The 18,652-nt window shown below is 39.7% G+C and overlaps 1 protein-coding gene across 1 annotated transcript in view; it reads right to left on the bottom strand.

The window, feature by feature from the left end:
- Positions 1–18,147, bottom strand: part of HTR2A (5-hydroxytryptamine receptor 2A) — a 41,694-nt gene extending 23,547 nt beyond the window's left edge. Inside the window, exons 1-2 of the mRNA XM_067562759.1 lie at positions 17,733–18,147; positions 14,543–14,743 (exon numbers count right to left, since the gene is read on the bottom strand). Of these exons, the coding sequence (XP_067418860.1) occupies positions 14,543–14,743; positions 17,733–18,132 (601 nt within the window). The 5' untranslated portion in view covers positions 18,133–18,147. The remainder of the gene's footprint in view (positions 1–14,542; positions 14,744–17,732) is intronic.
- Positions 18,148–18,652: the final 505 nt, after the last annotated feature.

Here is an 18,652-nt window from a genome sequence, read left to right as displayed (position 1 = left end):
GCGGGGAGGGGGAGGGGGAACAATAGACATTTATCTACCTGAAGTTCATGTCAATGTGTTGTTATCTTAGGTTCTGCATCAAAATCCTGAGGCCCATCTATTCTGCTAAACTGCACAAACCAGTCAGGAACTGAAAAATTTAGTTATCCTTGGAGAAAACAAATGCATACAGTGTTTGCCAAAAGGACCTCTCCATGACACACTAGTTCTACAATGCTTGCATGGCAAAGCTGAGTGTTCAAGAAAGACGGCAGGTTTGGCACAAGAAATTTGGACACACTGCGTGAAATGTAATCTCCTTTGGTGAGAAATGTAATATGTATCCAACACACCTGCAATATAAAGTTGCACAATGTGTAACTCTGGGAGATGTTTTTTCCGGCCCACCTCCCCCAACACAAAGTAAGTCAGCCCTTGATCATGGTGAGTCCCAATGTGAAAAAACATTACATGGCTCAGGTCAGATACAAAATCATAACAAGAGGTATTTTGCTGGTGCTGCAAAAAACTGCCAGTAATCTTAGTGGATGTGATTTAACTGCTATTTAAAACTCTGAATACTTGAAAGTTACAGCTCTAGAGGATTGTTACAGAAAAGTCTGCTGTGTTAGTGTAGTCCAGTTCTGTGCCAACAAGAGCTGTTTTTGCAGTGATACCCTTCAACATGTTTTTATGGAGGCAGAAGAGTTTGATGGTCTTGTTTCCATTAATGGTGCCAGAAATCTTTTTAAGGAGCAGTTGACAAATATTTCTAAATTTTGGTATAGGTAACTGGGAAGATGTTGCAACAACTCTGACAAAACTAATGACTTTTATTTGTTGGTGTGTCTTCAGGTTGGAAATGGTACCAGCTACACTGACCAGCAAATGAACGGGAGAAGTTAGATGAAATATGAGTATTTGAGAGCTTGCAGTATTCATTTAAATAGAGTAAAATCACTGATTTAATTCTATAACATAAATGTTAAGATTAATTTTCCAAGACTTAAAATTTAAAATGTGGGTGTAATAAAGTGTAATTCTTTGAAGTGCATAATAGAAACTGTGAAATTGCTCTATGCAATTTTAAATTTACTTTAAAAAATTCTGTGTTCTTGAAATTGTTTCTTCATATGGAAGAGTACAGCTTTAATTACACTATTTTTAATTTCTAGGGCAATTAAAGTGCAATTACAAAGCCCAGATGACAGAATTTATAAACCTCACTATGGTTTCTTGTGATTTTCTTTTTGTTCATTTATTTTTCATGAGGCTTCTGCTATGTAAAAATCCTAACTTCTCTTATTGTAGCTGTTCATGCAGTTGGTACATTTCTTTGTCCATAGAGGAGTTGCACTTCACCATATGCTATTGTACAGATCTACTGGTACCGTTTCAGGACAGATTGTTCACTCTTTCTGCATTTCATATGTAAAATTTCATATGTAAAACTTTCTGCACTGGGGCCTCCATTCATATTCCAACTCTAGTGAAGTCCATTTTGGACTCCCTTATGTAACATGCATCTTGCTATATCACACAGTATAGCCTTTCAGAGGGAGGAACAATAACTAATACTTGGCACCATACTATGATGAATTTTGCCTTAAAACATGTTTATCTTTATTGATTACTGTGAATTATCCCACAAAGTGAATCTGGGTGATTCTGGGGCTCATTGGAAACTAAGAGCAGTTATCAAATTTTGCCCAGACAATGGTGGTTCCTGCATTTTGTTAGCTCTCCCTTTGAGCGTGGCTTTGAAGATTTGGCCCTAAAGATTTTTTATCATGTTTTGTAACAATTCGTGTAGATGGCACTTCTACCAATAGATGGTTTTGTATTTGTGTCTAAGTGCTAAGTTGTATGTATGTTTTTGATGTTACACTGTTGTATATGATCAGGAGTTTTAGTCCCTCCTGTGCTGCTGGAGTTGTTACTTGCAATGTCCCCATCATTCCTTTGATTTTTATACATGAATATTACAGTTTCTTTACCTCAATGTTGTCAAATTTAAAGAATCTGGAAAGAATTTCAATCAATATCAATTCTTTGTGCAGTTTTCAAAAGGGACAATGTACAGAATGGGATTTATTTTAAGTCAGTAAAACTATCTCTTGTGGTAACTGAAAACAACCTACAACATTAAAATGAAAAATGTTTTATATTGCACATTCTTGTGGAGGCGGGAGATATCTGTGGTAAGATTTTAGTCTGGTGGGTGAGACATGCAGGTGCTCTTCTGGGATGAAAGAAATCAACCAAATCTAAGAAAATAAAGCTCTTCAGTGGGAAATGGGAAATAATTTATGTTCAGAAACAGATTTAGGTGTGATCTTGATGTGCTGGTTTTACAGCCATCTCTCTCTGATTGGGCACTCCATATTAATGGATACTTTTGACCTTAATCTCTCTGTGTTTTAATCAGCATATATGATCACTGTACTCGGAAACAGACACTACTGCAGTGAATAATTTTGGTTTTTCCCAGGACTATTTATGAATTAAGTGGGCATTAACTCATCAGTAGCCAATGTTGGTAATGTATTCTGTATTGGTATAATTATTATTGATTAATGGGCCCTACACATTTTAACATTTTATATCAACAAAAAACAATAAGGTTCTGATTCTACAAGATGCTGACAGCCCACATCTTCTATTAATTATTATTATGATTTATTTGTATTCCTGTAGCACCTAAGAGCTCTAGTCATGGACCAACTGTAGCCAATAGCACCTCAGATGATGGAACCCTAACACTGTGGTTATGTAATCTGGGATTTTCTGGTGTGGATTTTAGATGCAGTTATGGTATTCTTAATTGTCTCAGCATTATGTTACAGTGTTTGACAGCATCTTTTATTTTTATTGTGGTTTCATTGATAGACCCCAGTCAGGAACATGGTTCCATTGTGCTGGGTGCTTCACAAACACATAAGAAAATACAGTGCCTGCTCTGGTGAATTTACAATCTAAAATTATAAGAAATATATCGGGCATGGGAGAGAAGGATAGTCAAAATATGTACAATTTATATAATTATTACATTAAAAATAAATGATAAAAAAATTAAATAACCTTAATTTGGCTCCTTTGTGTGTATGCATTATGATATAATATTTAATCACATGATCACTTAGTATTTTTTCCTCAAGACCCCTGCCTAATTCAATGCACTGGTGATGAAACAAGGTTGTGTGGTGAAGGAGGCTGTTGTCTATAGGAACCCTGTTTCATTTGTTGCAGAAGTTGGAGGATGTGTGGTGAATGAGGCAAGTGACTACAGGATGAGAAAAGATGGTTTCAAAGAATCACAGAAATGTAGGACTGGGTGGGACCTCGGCTGTACTGAGGTAGGACTAGGAGACCGTCCCTCCCAGGTGTTTGTCTAACCTGTTCTTAAAAAACTCCAGTCAGGGAGATTCCACAACCTCCGTAGGTGATTTATTGCAGTGCTTACCTACCCTTACAGTTAGGGAGTTTTTGCTAAAGTACAGCCTAAATCTCCCTTGCTATCATTACTTCTTGTGTTGACCTCAGTGGCTAAGGAAAACAATTTATCACGCTTTTTTTTATAACAATATTTTATGTATTTGAAAATTGTTATCATGTCCCCCTTCAGTCTCCTTTTCTCTTGACTAAACAAACCCATTTTGGACTGTGGACTGTCTCCAATTTGTCCACATCTTTCCCAAAGTGTAATACTCAAAACTGGACACAGTACTCCAGTTTATCATGCTCAGTAGAGTGGAAGAATTACTTGCTTACAACACTCCTGATAATACATATCAGAATGATGTTAGTTTTTTGCAACAGTATTACATAGCTGACTCATATTTAGTTTGTGATCCAGTATAACCTCCAGATCCTTTTCTTCAGAACTCCTTCCTAAGCAGTCATTTCCCATTTTGTATTTGTGCATTTGATTATTCCTTCCTAAGTGAAATGCTTTGCATTTGTTCTTATTGAATTTCATTCTGTTTATTTCAGACCATTTCTCCAGTTTGTCAAGATCATTTTGAATCCTGTCCACCAAAGCACTTGCAAATCCTCCAAGCTTGATATCTTCCACAAACTTTTTAAGTGTAGTCTTTATACTATTATACAAATCATTTATGAAGATATTGAGTAGAACTGTACACAGGACAAATTTTGGCAGTACCCCATTTGATATGCCCTTCCAGGTTGACTGTGAACCATTGATAACTACTCTTTGAGTATGGTTTTTCAATTAGTTGTGTAACCATCTTATGGTAGGTTCATTTGGGCTATATTTCACTAGTTTGTTTATGGGAAGGACCTGTAATAAGTATCAAAAGCCTTACTAAAATCAAGACATATTACATCTACTTCCCCCCAACCTCAAGTCTTGTTACCCTGTGAAAGAATGATATTAGGTTGGTCTGAAATGATTTGTTCTTGACAAATCCATGCTGACTGTTACTTATCATTTTATTATCTTCTAGGTGTTTACAAACTGATTGATTTGTTTATTTCATTATTTGCTCCATTATATCTCTGGGTATCAACAGTAACCTGACTGGTCCATAATTCCCTGTGTTGTCCTTATTTCCCAATTTATGGATAGGTACTATATTTGCCCTTTTCCAGTCCTCTGTAATCTATGTCATCCTCAAAGAAAATTGCTTGTGGCTCAGAGATCTCTTCAGCCAGTTCCGTAAATATTAAGTTGTTCTTTCCTTATTTCAGTCTCAGATTCTAGCCCATTTACACTGATGTTCACTATGTTAGTCTTCTGATCACAGCTAAACCTAAACTTTTTTGGTGAAAACTGAAACAAGACTTCAGCCATTGTTGCGTTTGCTGTTATTGTCTTTCCATCCTCATTGAGTAATTGATCTATCCTGTCTTTGGTCTTCCTCTTGCTTCTAATGTATTTGTAAAATATTTTATTGTCACCCTTTATGTCCCTAGCTAGTTTAATCTCATTTTCTGCCTTGGCCTTTCTAATGCTGTCCCTACATGACTGTATTTTGTTGTTTTTTAAAAATATATTTATCCTTTGTAATTTGACCTAGTTTCTACTTTTTGTATGACTCTTTTTTGAGTTTCAGATTATTAAGGATTTCCTGGCCAATCCACAGTGATCTCTTACCATATTTCCTATCTTTCCTATGTACTGAGATAGTTTGCTCTGGTGCCCTTAATAATGTCTCCTTAAGAAATTTCCAACTTTCCTGAACTCTTTTTTTCCTTAGACTTGCTTCCCACAGGATCTTTCCTATCAGTTTTCTGAGTTTGCTAAAGTCTGCCCTTCTTGAAATCCATGGCCTTTATTCTACTGTTTCCCCCCTACCATTTCTTAGAATCATGAACTCTGTCATTTCATGATCTCTTTCACCCATGCTGCCTTCCTCCTTCAAATTCTCAACCAGTTCCTCCCTATTTGTCAGAATCAAATCTAGAACAGCCTCTCCTCTAGCTGCTTTCCCCACCTTCTACAATGAAACATTGTCTGCAACACATTCCAAGAACTTATTGGATAATCTGTGCCTTGCTATATTATTTTCCCAGAAGATATCTGGTAGTCGAAGTTCCTCATCACCACCAAGTCCTGTGCTTTGGATGAGTTTGTTATCCTCATCCACCTGTTCTTCCTGGTTAGGTGGTGTATTAGACCCCTACCATGTACTAACCCTTGTTTTTTACACCTTTTATACTTATCCGGTGGCTTTCAACAGGTCTGCCTCCAACTTCTATCGCAACCTCAGTGGAAATGTATACATCTTTGATATACAGGGCAACACTTTCTCCCTTCTTTTCCCCTGCTTGAGCTTCTTGAACAAGCTGTACTCTTGTATACCAATATTCCAGTCATGGTCCCAAGTCTCTGTGATGCCAAATATGTCATAATTGTGATTACTTACTAGTATTTCTAGTTCTTCCTGTATATTTCCCATACTTCTTGCATTAGTATAGAGATGTCTAAGATGTTCATTGGATTTCCCCTCTATATTCCCTCTTGTCTCTCCTTTGTCCCTGCTATGGTTGCCCGTGTTCCTTTCAGATTCCAACCCTTCACCCAAGTCTCCATGTTCTGGACTTATCTGTGGGCTTTTGTCTCCTGCCCCCATTTAAGGCAGTTGAATGCTGACCTGGAGAATTGGATTCTATCCCTGTCTCAAATTGCTTAAACCAAACTTTTCAGAGGTTATCACTAACTGTGTGTTCTTCATGTTCTGGATGCCTGACTTGAGACCATAGGGTCTGATCTGCAGAAGCGTTGATCACTTACAGCTGTAACTGAAGTCAATGGGGAGCTGTGCTTTGAACATACAAAGTGTTGTATAATGCTCAGTGCTCTGAAAAAATCATATCCTAAATGTCTCCAATTGGGCACTGGAAATTGGTAGATATTTTTACCTTAATCTCTTTGTCTCGGCTCCCCATATGTAAAATGGGGATAATAATACCCACTCATTATTGTGAAAATACATTCATGAAGCACTCAGATACTGTAGTGGTGAGCAGCATAGACCAGCACATGAGAAAATTATTAATTCTGCATACATAGCAGGATTTGAATAGTGTCAGTAAATAGGACCACACCCTGAGCAATGCGGTGAAAACAAAATATTGAATAGCTGCTCATTAATTGAATTCTCTCCATTCTGGGCACCAAGTGAAGCAGGGATCCTGTGGGACAAAATAGTATGTGGCCATGTAATTGAAGACTGAGTCATAATGCATACACAAAAAAGGGGCTGAAGTTGAGGTTGAATAGGCAACCTTAATTCTGGCTCATCTAACTTTTGAGTGTTTTACTTTGCAACCTCAATAATGGTTTTTTAACATACTCTGCATGTGTAATTATATACAAATTTACGAACTTTTAACAATATACTAAATGAATAAATTATATTCACTTATATCATGCCCAGCTGCCCCTTAAAGTGCTTTTAATTAGTTGGCTGAGTATTTGTAAGCATCATGGGAGAAGCAGTATTGAGGAGGAAGCTGCAGAACAAGAGGGTAGATAATGCTCTGCTTGCATCTGCAGTTCTTCAGGTTGGTTCTCTCCCATGGGATGGAGAATCTTGGGGCAAAGTTCCTGATCCAGATGCTTGTGTCAGTTCCAAAAGTGGAATGAGGCGGCATTGCTTCCTTGTCTGCTTCCATCCTCACCTGAGTCAGGCTGTATAATACATCACTGACATGTACAGCTGGTTAGCATTGCTCTGTTCCTCAAAAAGAGCCGCAATGGTTCTTTGGCATTTCAAAAGAGGAGTGGATTATGCAGAGAGTCCAAGAAAAGTTGTGAGTCTCTGCATCAGCACTTCCCTAACTTTTGAGAGCTGACCCTCCCTCTTACAGGAAAATAAAACCAATCACAATCCCCTTCAGCCTTGCTATATTGGCTAGGCAAGCATCGAGGAAAGTGGTATTACCTTTGTTCTATGCCCCCCAGGCTGTTCCTTCCTGTAGTCATATCCCCTGTCTGGGTTGGGGCTGACCCTTCCCAGTGGGGTGAATGGCTGTAGGTCTGGGTTCTGGCCTCCTGGGTGTGGGTGGAGCAAGAAACAGTGTATGGCTCGCAGCCTCCTGGCTGGGGCAATCAACAGTCATTTGGGCTCTGGGTGGGGCAGACCAGGGAAGCAGCCTCTCCGTCCCTGGTGTAGGCCTTTTGGCCTAGGGCGAGTTGGTGGCCACCCCAGGTGTGGGGTGGCATCAGGGGATAGGACCAACGCTACTCTACTGGGTCCTGACCTCAGGCCCTAACAGAGGCAGATGGTCCCACTACTGGGTCTGTGAGGAAACCACTGGAGCATGCTACCTCACTTCCTGGTGGCACAACCAGATTAAGATCTGATTTCCCTGGGCTACTTCCTATTGCTTTTGGTAAGGGATGCTCCATTGCTGTGGGGCTCGGCTCTTCAATCTGGTGGCCAGGCAACACTTCCTCTGGTTGCTCCCCAGGCTGTCTCCAGTGGCTGAAATATGCCTTTGCTCCCAGTGGCCAGGCATCGATTCTTCAGATGGCTCATCTTCAGACAGACATCTGCCTCTTTCCCTGGTCCAGCCACAACTGAACTCTAGGGCCCTGATCTTATACTTCTGCCCCCGCCCCTGCACTTCTTGCGATAGGGACGGGATGGGTTTTGCTGCATCCACCATGGGGTGTTAACCCCTTCAATACTGGAGGAAGGTCCTTTGCCTGCCTACACTTCTGCATTGGGAAATGCTCGTCTACATTTTGCAATAATAAACATTTCGAAGTCTCCAAAACTGTGCAAAAGGAACTGGCAAAAGCTTTGAGAGAAATGTTGCAAAAGGTTTTTCATCGGCTTTGCTCAGTCCTTCTTGGGATCCTTCTGGATGAAAAGTACTGTATAAATCTAAGTTGTTACTGACTAGGGAGAGCTGAGAGTGCCTGAAGGCAGTGAACAGATGTGTAGGCTGAGGGAGGAATGACAAGAGAAGAGAGAAACTCAGATAAGAGGACTTGAGCTTCATCAAACTTTACATGACTTAGACCATAATAGGAAGGTGAATCCTATAATAAAGAGGGGAGTAAGAGCTGAGGATTGATATGAGCAAAACTTTAACATTTTGACTCTAACTTTTATATACTGTTTTCAAAAGTCTGCGAAAGGAGAGAAGGCTGGTTATTAGCCAATTTACAGAGGACTGTGTTTCTTAGACAGGTTTAGACTCCAAAACTTTGCTTAAAAGAAGTGAACTAGATGATTTTTATTGAGTGTCTATAGAATTTTTCAGTGCGGGTTTTATTAATAGCACCACATATTCTAGATGAATGCTATCCAACATGGTTTCACATAGACCACTGTAATACCTTTCAAGAAGTGATAATGTCTAGTTTTTTACACCTATTTTCAGATATCACCTCTATGCTCTAAAATAAATTGAATCATTTTCAGTGTCTAGACATTTAAGATTTCTAGAATAACAGGCGTTGCCCTGCAACAGCCACACATAACCTAATTATCCAGCCACGTTGGGTACTGTATGAATTAAAAATTAAAGACAGAATTAGAATCTGTTACAGTCATTAGATTCTATCTTAAACCAATTGCCCTTGGTGTTTCATGGTCTAGAGAAAGATAGGATGCTGGCTCAATGTTATTCTGCAGTTACATGCAAAAACTCATGTTAATATAAAATGTAGATTGAAAACATCAAGATTTTCAGAAGTCAGGTAAGGCACATTTCCTGTCGTATATTGTTATACATTCTGGGCCCAGTCCAAAGCTCACTGAAGTCAATGGAAACATTACCATTAATTTCAGTATTATTTGGGTCAGGCCCTAATAAAACAAGAGTGCACTGAAAAGTTTATATTTAACCAGGAAATCAGGAACAGAAAATATTATATAATGGTGATAAGCTTAACTATTGGAATTTTATGACTTTGAAATACTTGATCTCTCAACCTCAGTGTTGAATTAGTTTTAATATTTAATTTCCTTGGCCAAGATTTTCAAAAGTAACTAGTGATTTGGACTACATTCATTTTTGGGTGCCCAAGTTGAGACACCTTAAAGGAATCTGATTGTCATACAACAGGTGCTCAACATGTTCTGAAAATCTGCCTACATCCACTGCCCCTACACTCAGATGTTTTTTTTTAAATAGAAAACTAAAAAGAAAAAAATCCAGAGCTATTCATATTGCAGAGCTGATCAGAAGAATGCCTGAAGGCCCTAGCATCTTGTCTTCCTGGGCTCATATTATAGTGACCACTCTATTGAACTCTCTAGGAAAATATGAGAGTTTGTGCTGATGCCATTCTACCTTCCTCATTACCCAACTTTGTTATAATTTTACATACTACAGTTCAATTCACAAATAGCTCAGATTTCATTTTACTCATAAAACACAGCATTACACCACACATCAACTAACGCTGTAGCTTCTTAGCGGTCCCTCTTCAACAACCCCTCATTGTGCCCTCTTGCTCAAGCTAGCCTGCACTTTTCACTCCCAAGGAAAAACAGTGTCCAAGCTATTAAAAGAGGCAGAACTATAGAACTGACATAAAGCAACTAACAGTACTACCCCTGATTTCAGGTTATTGCAGGTGGAAGAGAGACACATTGGGCCTGATTCTCTCCTGTTATTCCTACCACTCTGATGCAAAGAGGTTGGAATTTGTCCTTAGCTGGCCTGCTGAGAATTTCCCTGGCATGTTTGAGATCCATGTTGGCATATACCCAGCATAACTCCTCCATCAGCTGCACCCCCAGCACAGAGGGCACTGCGCCTGTGCTTTGTCAATTCTCACCTGATATGTGATGCCTTGGAGAACATAGTCAGCTGGCATAAATCAGAACAGACCCCAATTTATGCCAGAGCTGTTGGTATAATTTACACTGGGGCTGGGGCCAGAATACCTTGACAATCAGGAGGCTATAACTAGCTCTCTGATTGGTGTGACCTGCACCTCACCTGTGCTCAGCAAAAGTCAGTGAAGGAGAGTATCAAGGCCTTAATCTCTTTCCTTTACCCGTATACCTTGCAGCTCAGCCATAACACAGATAATTAAAAACTCACAAAAGCAACAGAGGTCATGGTCTAACTGCAAGTCACAAAGAATAGGGGTACAGCAGAATAACAAACAAAATGAGACCCAAAAGGCAGAGTCTTAAGGAACATAATAAGTCTATTCTCTTCTGACAGAATCCCTTAATGAAGATACAGGCGGATTGAGCACAGTGGAGAATACATTGCACTTCATTTTTAGGTCTGCCTATGCTACTTGTACCTGTGTGAAACTGCAAAGAGTTAAATAGTTTATAGACCAAGTGCTACAAGTAGCACTGGGAGCCTGGAGACTGGTAAATGATAGATACCGCATCTCTTTGTTCATAAACCGTCTCCTAACTTCACTGAGGCACATTTTGGCAGGGGAGGGAGTGCTGGGGGAGGACAGTGTTACACTACATTGACAATTGATTGACAATAGGTTGCACTGCAGGGCTGAGACCATTAGGATTCTTTATAGTGCTGGCATTTTTCTTTGTCCCTTTAATGTGGCAATCTGCCATGGTGCTTGGAGATGGGGGATGACCAGATGCCACACTGCCGCTCCACTGGTTGTTGTGCAGCTGCCTCCCTCCCTCTTTCACACAGCGCATCACATTCAAGACACATTCACCGTCTCAGGGGCTTGAATATCCTTTCTTCAGCTTGTCTTTCCATGCATCATGATACCACAGTACTAACAAGCCAACTGAGCACCATTCCATTCCTCTCACTGATCAATATGTTAGCTGGATTTATGTTTATATATTTAACTTACCAGATGTTATGATTAGGTAGGATATGTAAATGAGATAAACAGGTTGCACCATATCATCCCACCTGATTTCCAGGTTTACCTCACAGGTGTTCTTATCAAACCATAACAAAGCAAACAATGTGGGTGAGGTAATATCTTTTATTGGACCAATTTCTGTTGGTAAAAGAGACAAATTTTTGAGCTACACAGAGATCTTCTTCAGGTCTGGGAAAGGTATTAGGAGCATCACAGCTAAATACAAGGTGGAACAGATTGTTTTGCATAGGTAGTTAGCATATATTCTATGGGACCTTTCAAAACCTCTACAGTCATAGGACAAAAAAGGGAGTTTTTGTGAGTTACAGATTGTTGTAATAAACCAGCAATCCAATGTCTGTTCAGTCCATGATTTTTAGTATCTAGCAGAGTTATGAATTTAAACTCCCAGGCTTGTCTTTCGAACATGGTGTGCAGGTTTCCTTTGAGGCTGAGGCCTGATAGGTCAGATATAGAGTGATTGCTTTGTGCAAAATGTTCACTCAGAGGTGATTGAGTGTTTTTGTCTTTTTCATTTTCCTGTGTGAGATCATTCTAGAGTGTAGTGATTGTCTGGTTTCACCCACATAGTTGTTATTGAAGCATTTAGTGCACTGGAGGAGGTAGACTACATGTTGTGATAGGCATGGGTAGGATCTTGATCTTGAAAGGTGAGTTGAGCATCATAGCATGGAGATATGTCTGCAGATTTTGCATCTGTTGTTCTAGCAGGGTCTGCTGCCGCTTTGAGTAGATGTGTCCTGGTGTGTGGAGAGCTTGCTCCTGATGGTAAGCTTGGAGAGGTTGGGGGTTGTTTGAAGACCAGAAGAGGAGGTGCAGAAAGATTTCTTTCAGGATGGGGTCCCCATCAATTATGGTTTATAATTGTTTGATAATACCCTTATGGGTTCCAGTGTGGGATGGTAGGTGACAACTAGTGTGTGCGGTAGGAGGGGGTTTTATTTCTGTATTGAAGCAGGTTCTCTTGGGATATTTGGGTGGCCCATTCCATGATGTGATCTACTTCACTGTGGTATCTGAGTGCCTGGCTGTAGATAAGTTTGCCTGGTGTGTTTGGGATGGTTACTGGATCTATGAAGGTAGGTGTGGTGATCCATGGGTTTCCTGTATATGGTTGTCTGTAGGGTTCCATTGATGAAATTGATCCTGGTGTCCAGGAAGCTGATGCTAAAGTGGGAGTGTTCCAGAGAGAGTGTAATGGATGGGAGATGTTTGTTGAAGTTATGGTGGAAATCTATGATGAAGTTTAAGTCATTTGTACAGAGGATGAAAATGTCATTGAGATATTCCAGGTATGTCATTGGCTTTGTGGTGCATTTGTCCAGAAATTCTTCCTCAAGGCATCCCATGCAGAGGTTGGAGTACTGGGAGCCATCCTAGTATCCAAGGCTGTTCCCATGATTTGAACAGAGCATTTGTTGTTGAATGTAAAATTGTAACGGGTGAGGATGAAATGGATGAGTTTGGTGATGTATTTGGGGGGGTTGTCCAGTGTCTTGTAAATACTGGATCCTACACATGCCTCTCACAACATGTTATATCACATCCAGTGCACTAAATGCCCCAATAACAACTATGTGGGTGAAACCAGACAATCCGTATGCTCTTGAATGAACTCATATGGGAAAATGATAATAGATAAAAATACCCTATCAGATGTGGGTGAACATTTGTCACAAAGTGATCACTCTATAGCTGACCTATCAAGCCTCAGCTTCAAAGGAAACCTGCTCACCACGTTCAAAAGACGAGCCTGGGAGCTTAAATTCATAACTCTGCTAGATACTAAAAATCATGGACTGAACAGAGAGACTGGATTTATGGTTTATGACAACAATCTGTAATCCACTAACCCTCCCTTTTTTGTCTTATGACTGCAGAGGATTTAACAGGTCATTCCATCACTCCATCTGGAAAGGTCCCATAGAATATATGCTAACTACCTATGCAAAACCATCTGTTCCACCTTGTATTTAGCTGTGATGCTTTCAGTACCTTTCCCAGACCTGAAGAAGAGCTCTGTGTACCTCAAAAGCATATCTTTTTCACCAACAGAAGTTGGTTCAATAAAATATATTACCTTACCCACCTTGTCTCTCTAATATCCTGGGACCAACACAGCTACCACACTGCAGAAGGCAAGATTCTGTCATTTTCAATCTTGCCACACTTCATTGCTTTCTAATAAACGTAGGCGTCATGTTATTCAGTGATTAAGGACCATGTTATTATCAGTTGTCTCTACTACACTATCAGAACACAGAAAATATGTGGATCAACTGAGCATTGGTTGTAGAAAAAACTCTAGATGGCTATATGCTACTGAATTTTTTATTTGTACAGTGCTTTTTATTACCGTGATGGGTGTTTACAATTCAGAATCATAGAAAGGAAACTAAGAAAACCTCCAAGCATTTTGAAAGGGACATTATCCCTTGTGTTTCAGGGCATAAACCACCATTAATGGGAACTGAGAAGAAGAAACTTTCCTTGTGGGCAATTTAGTCCATAATTGCCTTCTGTTGGGCTTTTTAGTATTGGCCACTGTCAGTCAGGATACTGGACTAGGTGGATTGCTGGTCAGAGCCAGTCTGGCAATTCCTATGTTCCTATGAATTTGTGATTAATACAGTTTTAAATGTATGCTTTTTTTGTGCATGAGGTTACAGACACACACAAACACACACAAGTGTAGGTGATATAGGTGACACCAGAGATCCCCGGGTAAATCCCTCACATGCTAGAAACCAAGGTCTAGATCCTGCCCGCTCAGCATGCAGTAGTACAGCACTGGATCCACGGTGTTTCGGGCCCTTGGTGACCATGGATGAGCAGATAGAATTTGCTTCCAAAAAGCCCCCGCACAAACACAGCTATAAAGAAGTCATACAGGTAAGGTGTCAGGAACAATTGAATTACAGCTAAATTGGAGAGATCTTTTTTAGTCCCGATCATTTGCTCTTTTCTGGTGTCAAGATAGTAGGGGGTATCAATACTGAAAACAAGCACAGCTGTAGAACAAAGTTGAATACAACAGTTTTAACTTTACTGTGTATTCTTTTACTGCTCAATATTTCTCCACTTGCCATTGTCACTGGTGATTTTTACTACGTTACCCCACATCTAATATTGTGGCAAACAAAATATTGCAGCCTGGGATACAATTTTAATCTGCAGTATATATATCAGATCACTCAAAAACCAGGAATCTATAATTGTGTATTGAAATGTTGCCTCACTTACCAACTGATATGGTCCAAACAGCAATTATTTTTGTGAAAGCTTTAGTTCTTGAATTAAAGCGGCTGTGATGGATAGGATTTTGTATGGCAATATAGCGATCCAGAGAGATGGCACAGAGATGCATGATGGAGGCAGTGGAGAAAAGCACATCCAAATAGATCCAAACAGCACAGAGTTTTCTATGCAGAGGCCATGTGTATCCTGCAAAAGAGAAAGTTAGCATCAGCTAAATATCGTATAAATGGATAGATGGATTTTACTATTGCTTATAACTTTACCAAACTTAACCTTTGGGGCTGAGATGTTCTTGGCTTACTTTCTGCCTCTGGCTGATTTTAAATGGATAACCATTTCTGAGAAAGATGTTAGGGGAAAATATGCAGTTTTGTCAATGTAAACACATTTTTCCAATTTTCTTTAAAGAACTCTAGCACCTCCAGGGTTTGGAGCAGGAACTTTAAATTTAGCAAGGGGGTGGTTCTGGGATCAGAGAAGTGCATTTTGTTTTCCCTGTGAAAATACATACGGATTTGACTAAGTTATAAGAAAATTGCCATTTGCTCATGCTCAGTAGAGGTTATGAGAGGCTTGCTGCTAAAATCTCTGACTGTTCCATCTGCAATGAGCACACTCCAATCCCACAGAACTCATTACATGCTAACCATACTGAAGGTCACAGGCAGAGAGCTAGAGCTCTGGATGGGGAAGCTATAGCAGCAGCTGCTGCCACAGGGCAGAGTTTCCTAATGTATGTGGGACATGTGAAGGACTAGCTGGGGGTGTGTGGAACAATGGCAATGCAAATTTCCCCATGTTGTCCTGCTAACATGACAGGGTGGAAAGGGAATGTGGGTGGCTTTATTTTCTGAAGTGTGTTTCAGCTTTCAGTCAGAGAAATACTGGCCAAAGAGCTTAAAGTGACTGGAAGCTAAAGGGAGTACAGCTCCCCTTTTTCTGCTTAAAAACATAGGAAGAACACCGCTCTCACTGGCTTGGAAGAGCTGACCTGTCCCATAGCTCTTACTCTTTCTTGCTGGAAGTGGTGGGCGTGCCCTTTCCTGTTTCAATGTGCTTTCCTCGCCAGGGAAGGGTGTGTGCTAAGTGCCAGGAGGAGACAGTGAGTTCTAGTCTCAGCTCTTCCACTGTGTACTTCCTGGTCATTATTATTGAGCAAAGCCTCATGCCCCAACCTGAGGAGGCAGGCAAGGATGGAAAAATGGGGGGAGTTGGTTTTAAGCCACCAATGTACTACACAGAGTCCAGGCTGCTCTAAGAGCTGGTTCCTGCCCCAGCATAAATTAGGAGTCTAAGAGACTGCTCTAATTTACAGGACTTGAAGGTACCAGCACTTCACAGGATTGAGGTCACAAGGCTAGATTCTCAAAGGTATTTAGGTGGCTAACTCCCATTGATTTTGAGGATCTGGGACATCATGACTTCTGGTTTTAATTCAGTGGAAACAGCACAAGAAGTCCTTTGGTGCCTGTGATAAAATGATTACAGGTTAATGGGAATCTGGAAACTGGCTGATTCCTGGCCTTTTGCCCCAGGTAATTGAGGTGAAGTTCTTAGTTCTGGCAGGGGGGTTCTCTGTAGTAAGCTGTTTGCTGGTGACTGTGGGTGGTGCTGATATTGTATCATACTGATGCTGCATTTCTAGGAAAGCTCTTGCTGGAATGAGTGAGTGATTTTTCAAATGCATGTATCCTGGAAAGGGATCTTTCTTCTGGCAAAAGACATTGCACTGCAAAGGAGAAAAAAAGAGGGGAAAAAAGAGAAGAAGCAAAGGGAGAATCTTTCCTGTATCAAATGGAAGGGATGGAGGTTTTCCCCTTTGTAGTGACCATGCAGCTGCGCTCCCATTGCTGTGTGTGTAGTAAGTGTGCATTTATCATGTAAATATTACAATGAAAACAAATGAATGGTCACAATTTAATATGGATTTCTGAGCAGAGGCAGGGATTAGCTTCCTCAGTGGCAGGGACTGGCCAGCAGGAGTCCCTATTGCATGTGTCATCCAGGGCTTGAGTCTTTCACTTATCTCATAAATCAAGCAATTACTGCTTCTAGGGCACTATTTTGCATTAGCTTCCCCACTACCAAAGGTAATGATGCTACGGATACAATCAGTCACAGACCTATGGCAATTCCAAACCCAGTTTGATAATACTATTTAGGGTAGTTTGTCTAGAACACAAGGAAAATGAAAGAAGGGGATTTGGAAACAAACTCTTATATTGCAGTTTCGTAATAAAATCTTCCTAACGTTACAGTTCAGTGGTTGATGGTTTAGCTTATTCAAACAAGCCTAAAGGCTATTTCATTGCATGTCTCATCTGTCCTTATATTGTGGCATTGGGTATTTTTCTAAGTTTGGAAGGAAAACTACACAAAAATAAGAAAACAGTTTTATTTAACACTTAAGCTTCTGCTTTTCAGTCTTCTCTGCTATATAACAGAGGCTGCTGAGGATTTTAGTCAAAATGACAAACTTCTGTTACCAACCACAATAAAATGTGTCACAATTCAATTTACACTTTCAAATGACCTATTAATAGATAGAAAAGATTTGGTTATTAATTTGTAAATGTTACTAAAAATTGGGCACAATTAACTCTATCCACTTTTCAGCCTCCTTCATAAACATTTATTCCAACATTTAATGGTAGATAATGAAATTTAAACGTAGACAGGTAAATACGGGTCTGAGTGTAAAGATAGTTATTTAAAATTGCAATGCTTGATTTAAAAAAATAAAGTAAAAAATGAAGGAAAGCTTTTGTAACTCTTAGGGTGCTGAGCCATTAATGCTTCTGTGCATATTTGCTGAACAAAGTAATTAAAAGGACATTACTTCCTCATTAGGAACACTGAAAACACTGTGTCAAAGACAAAACTGATACAACAGAGAGAACAAAATCTCTGCTCAAAATTATAAAACAATTCCATCAGAATCAAAGTGGTAAACTGGCATTTTGGACTGTGTGTGAAGTGTCCATGCTTAGAAGTTAAAAGTAAATACACATGTAAGTATTGCATCTGTTCATACATTTACCCCTTATAGCAAGCATATATCCTAAAACTAGCCTGTGTTAACATTTTCCTTATCATTCTGAAATAATAACAGCGTGTGCATGCAATTTTTTTAAGCTACTCAGTGTATGCAATAGGTTATACAGGTGATACTCACCATACAGTATGGTTAACATTGACACAGGCATGACAAGGAAACCCAACAGCATATCAGCTATTGCAAGTGACATTAGAAAATAATTAGTGGCATTCTGTAGCTTTTTCTCCAGTGACACAGCCATGATAACAAGAATATTTCCAGCAATGGTTAGAACAATCACGATAACTGTCAGCAGAGCTGGCCAGTTTTTCTCTGGAAATAGTGGTGAATTACACGGTGGAGTCAAGCTACCTTCACATGAAAGATTACTTAGGTTTTCGGAGTCCACAGTCAAGTTAAACAGATGAGATGCATTAACCTCTCCAGGCACAAAAACATTTTTGTAGAGTCTTCTCTCATGATTTAATTGGATTAAAGAGTTTGCAGTTGGGTTCTCCTCATCACAAAGAATATCCATTGCTAAGTCTGAAACTGGGGAGGATGTATAGTGAAAAACAGAAAGTTATAACCCTTTGTCACCATCAGGCTTTATATTCCTTTGTTCTTCAAAGCTGAAGCTGGTGGATAGGAGGGACTCTTTTTGTTGATTGTTTTTTCATCATTAACATGACATTGAAAAAAACTGATGGTGTTATTCTGGATGCTCAAATACTTTTTGTTTCAGTTCCATGTGAAGTCCAGTATCAACCATATGTTAAAAATCCAGTTGAAAAGCAAAACTAACTTGCAGGATAGAAAATGTGGACTTGAGGCTTCAGAGAGCAAAAACATTGGCCAAAAAACTTTTGCAGCCACCAAGATTCCCTTCTGTAGCTACATCCTATTGCTACTGGTAACTGTAATCACACAGTTTTAAATGCAGCAGTATGAAAATAGCTTGCCATACAAAACAGCAGAGCTCTTTGTACTCTACATTAAGAAAGTTGATTAAAGATTCCATTCGGCATCTTACGCTCACAATAATTAGATATGCTCTT

Source organism: Emydura macquarii, unplaced genomic scaffold (genome assembly GCF_026122565.2).
Source record: "Emydura macquarii macquarii isolate MOO-44397 ecotype Brisbane River unplaced genomic scaffold, CSIRO-AGI_Emac_v2 contig_2473, whole genome shotgun sequence".
In the NCBI taxonomy this organism is placed as follows: domain Eukaryota; kingdom Metazoa; phylum Chordata; order Testudines; family Chelidae; genus Emydura; species Emydura macquarii.
This window is presented reverse-complemented; position numbering and strand designations above follow the sequence as displayed.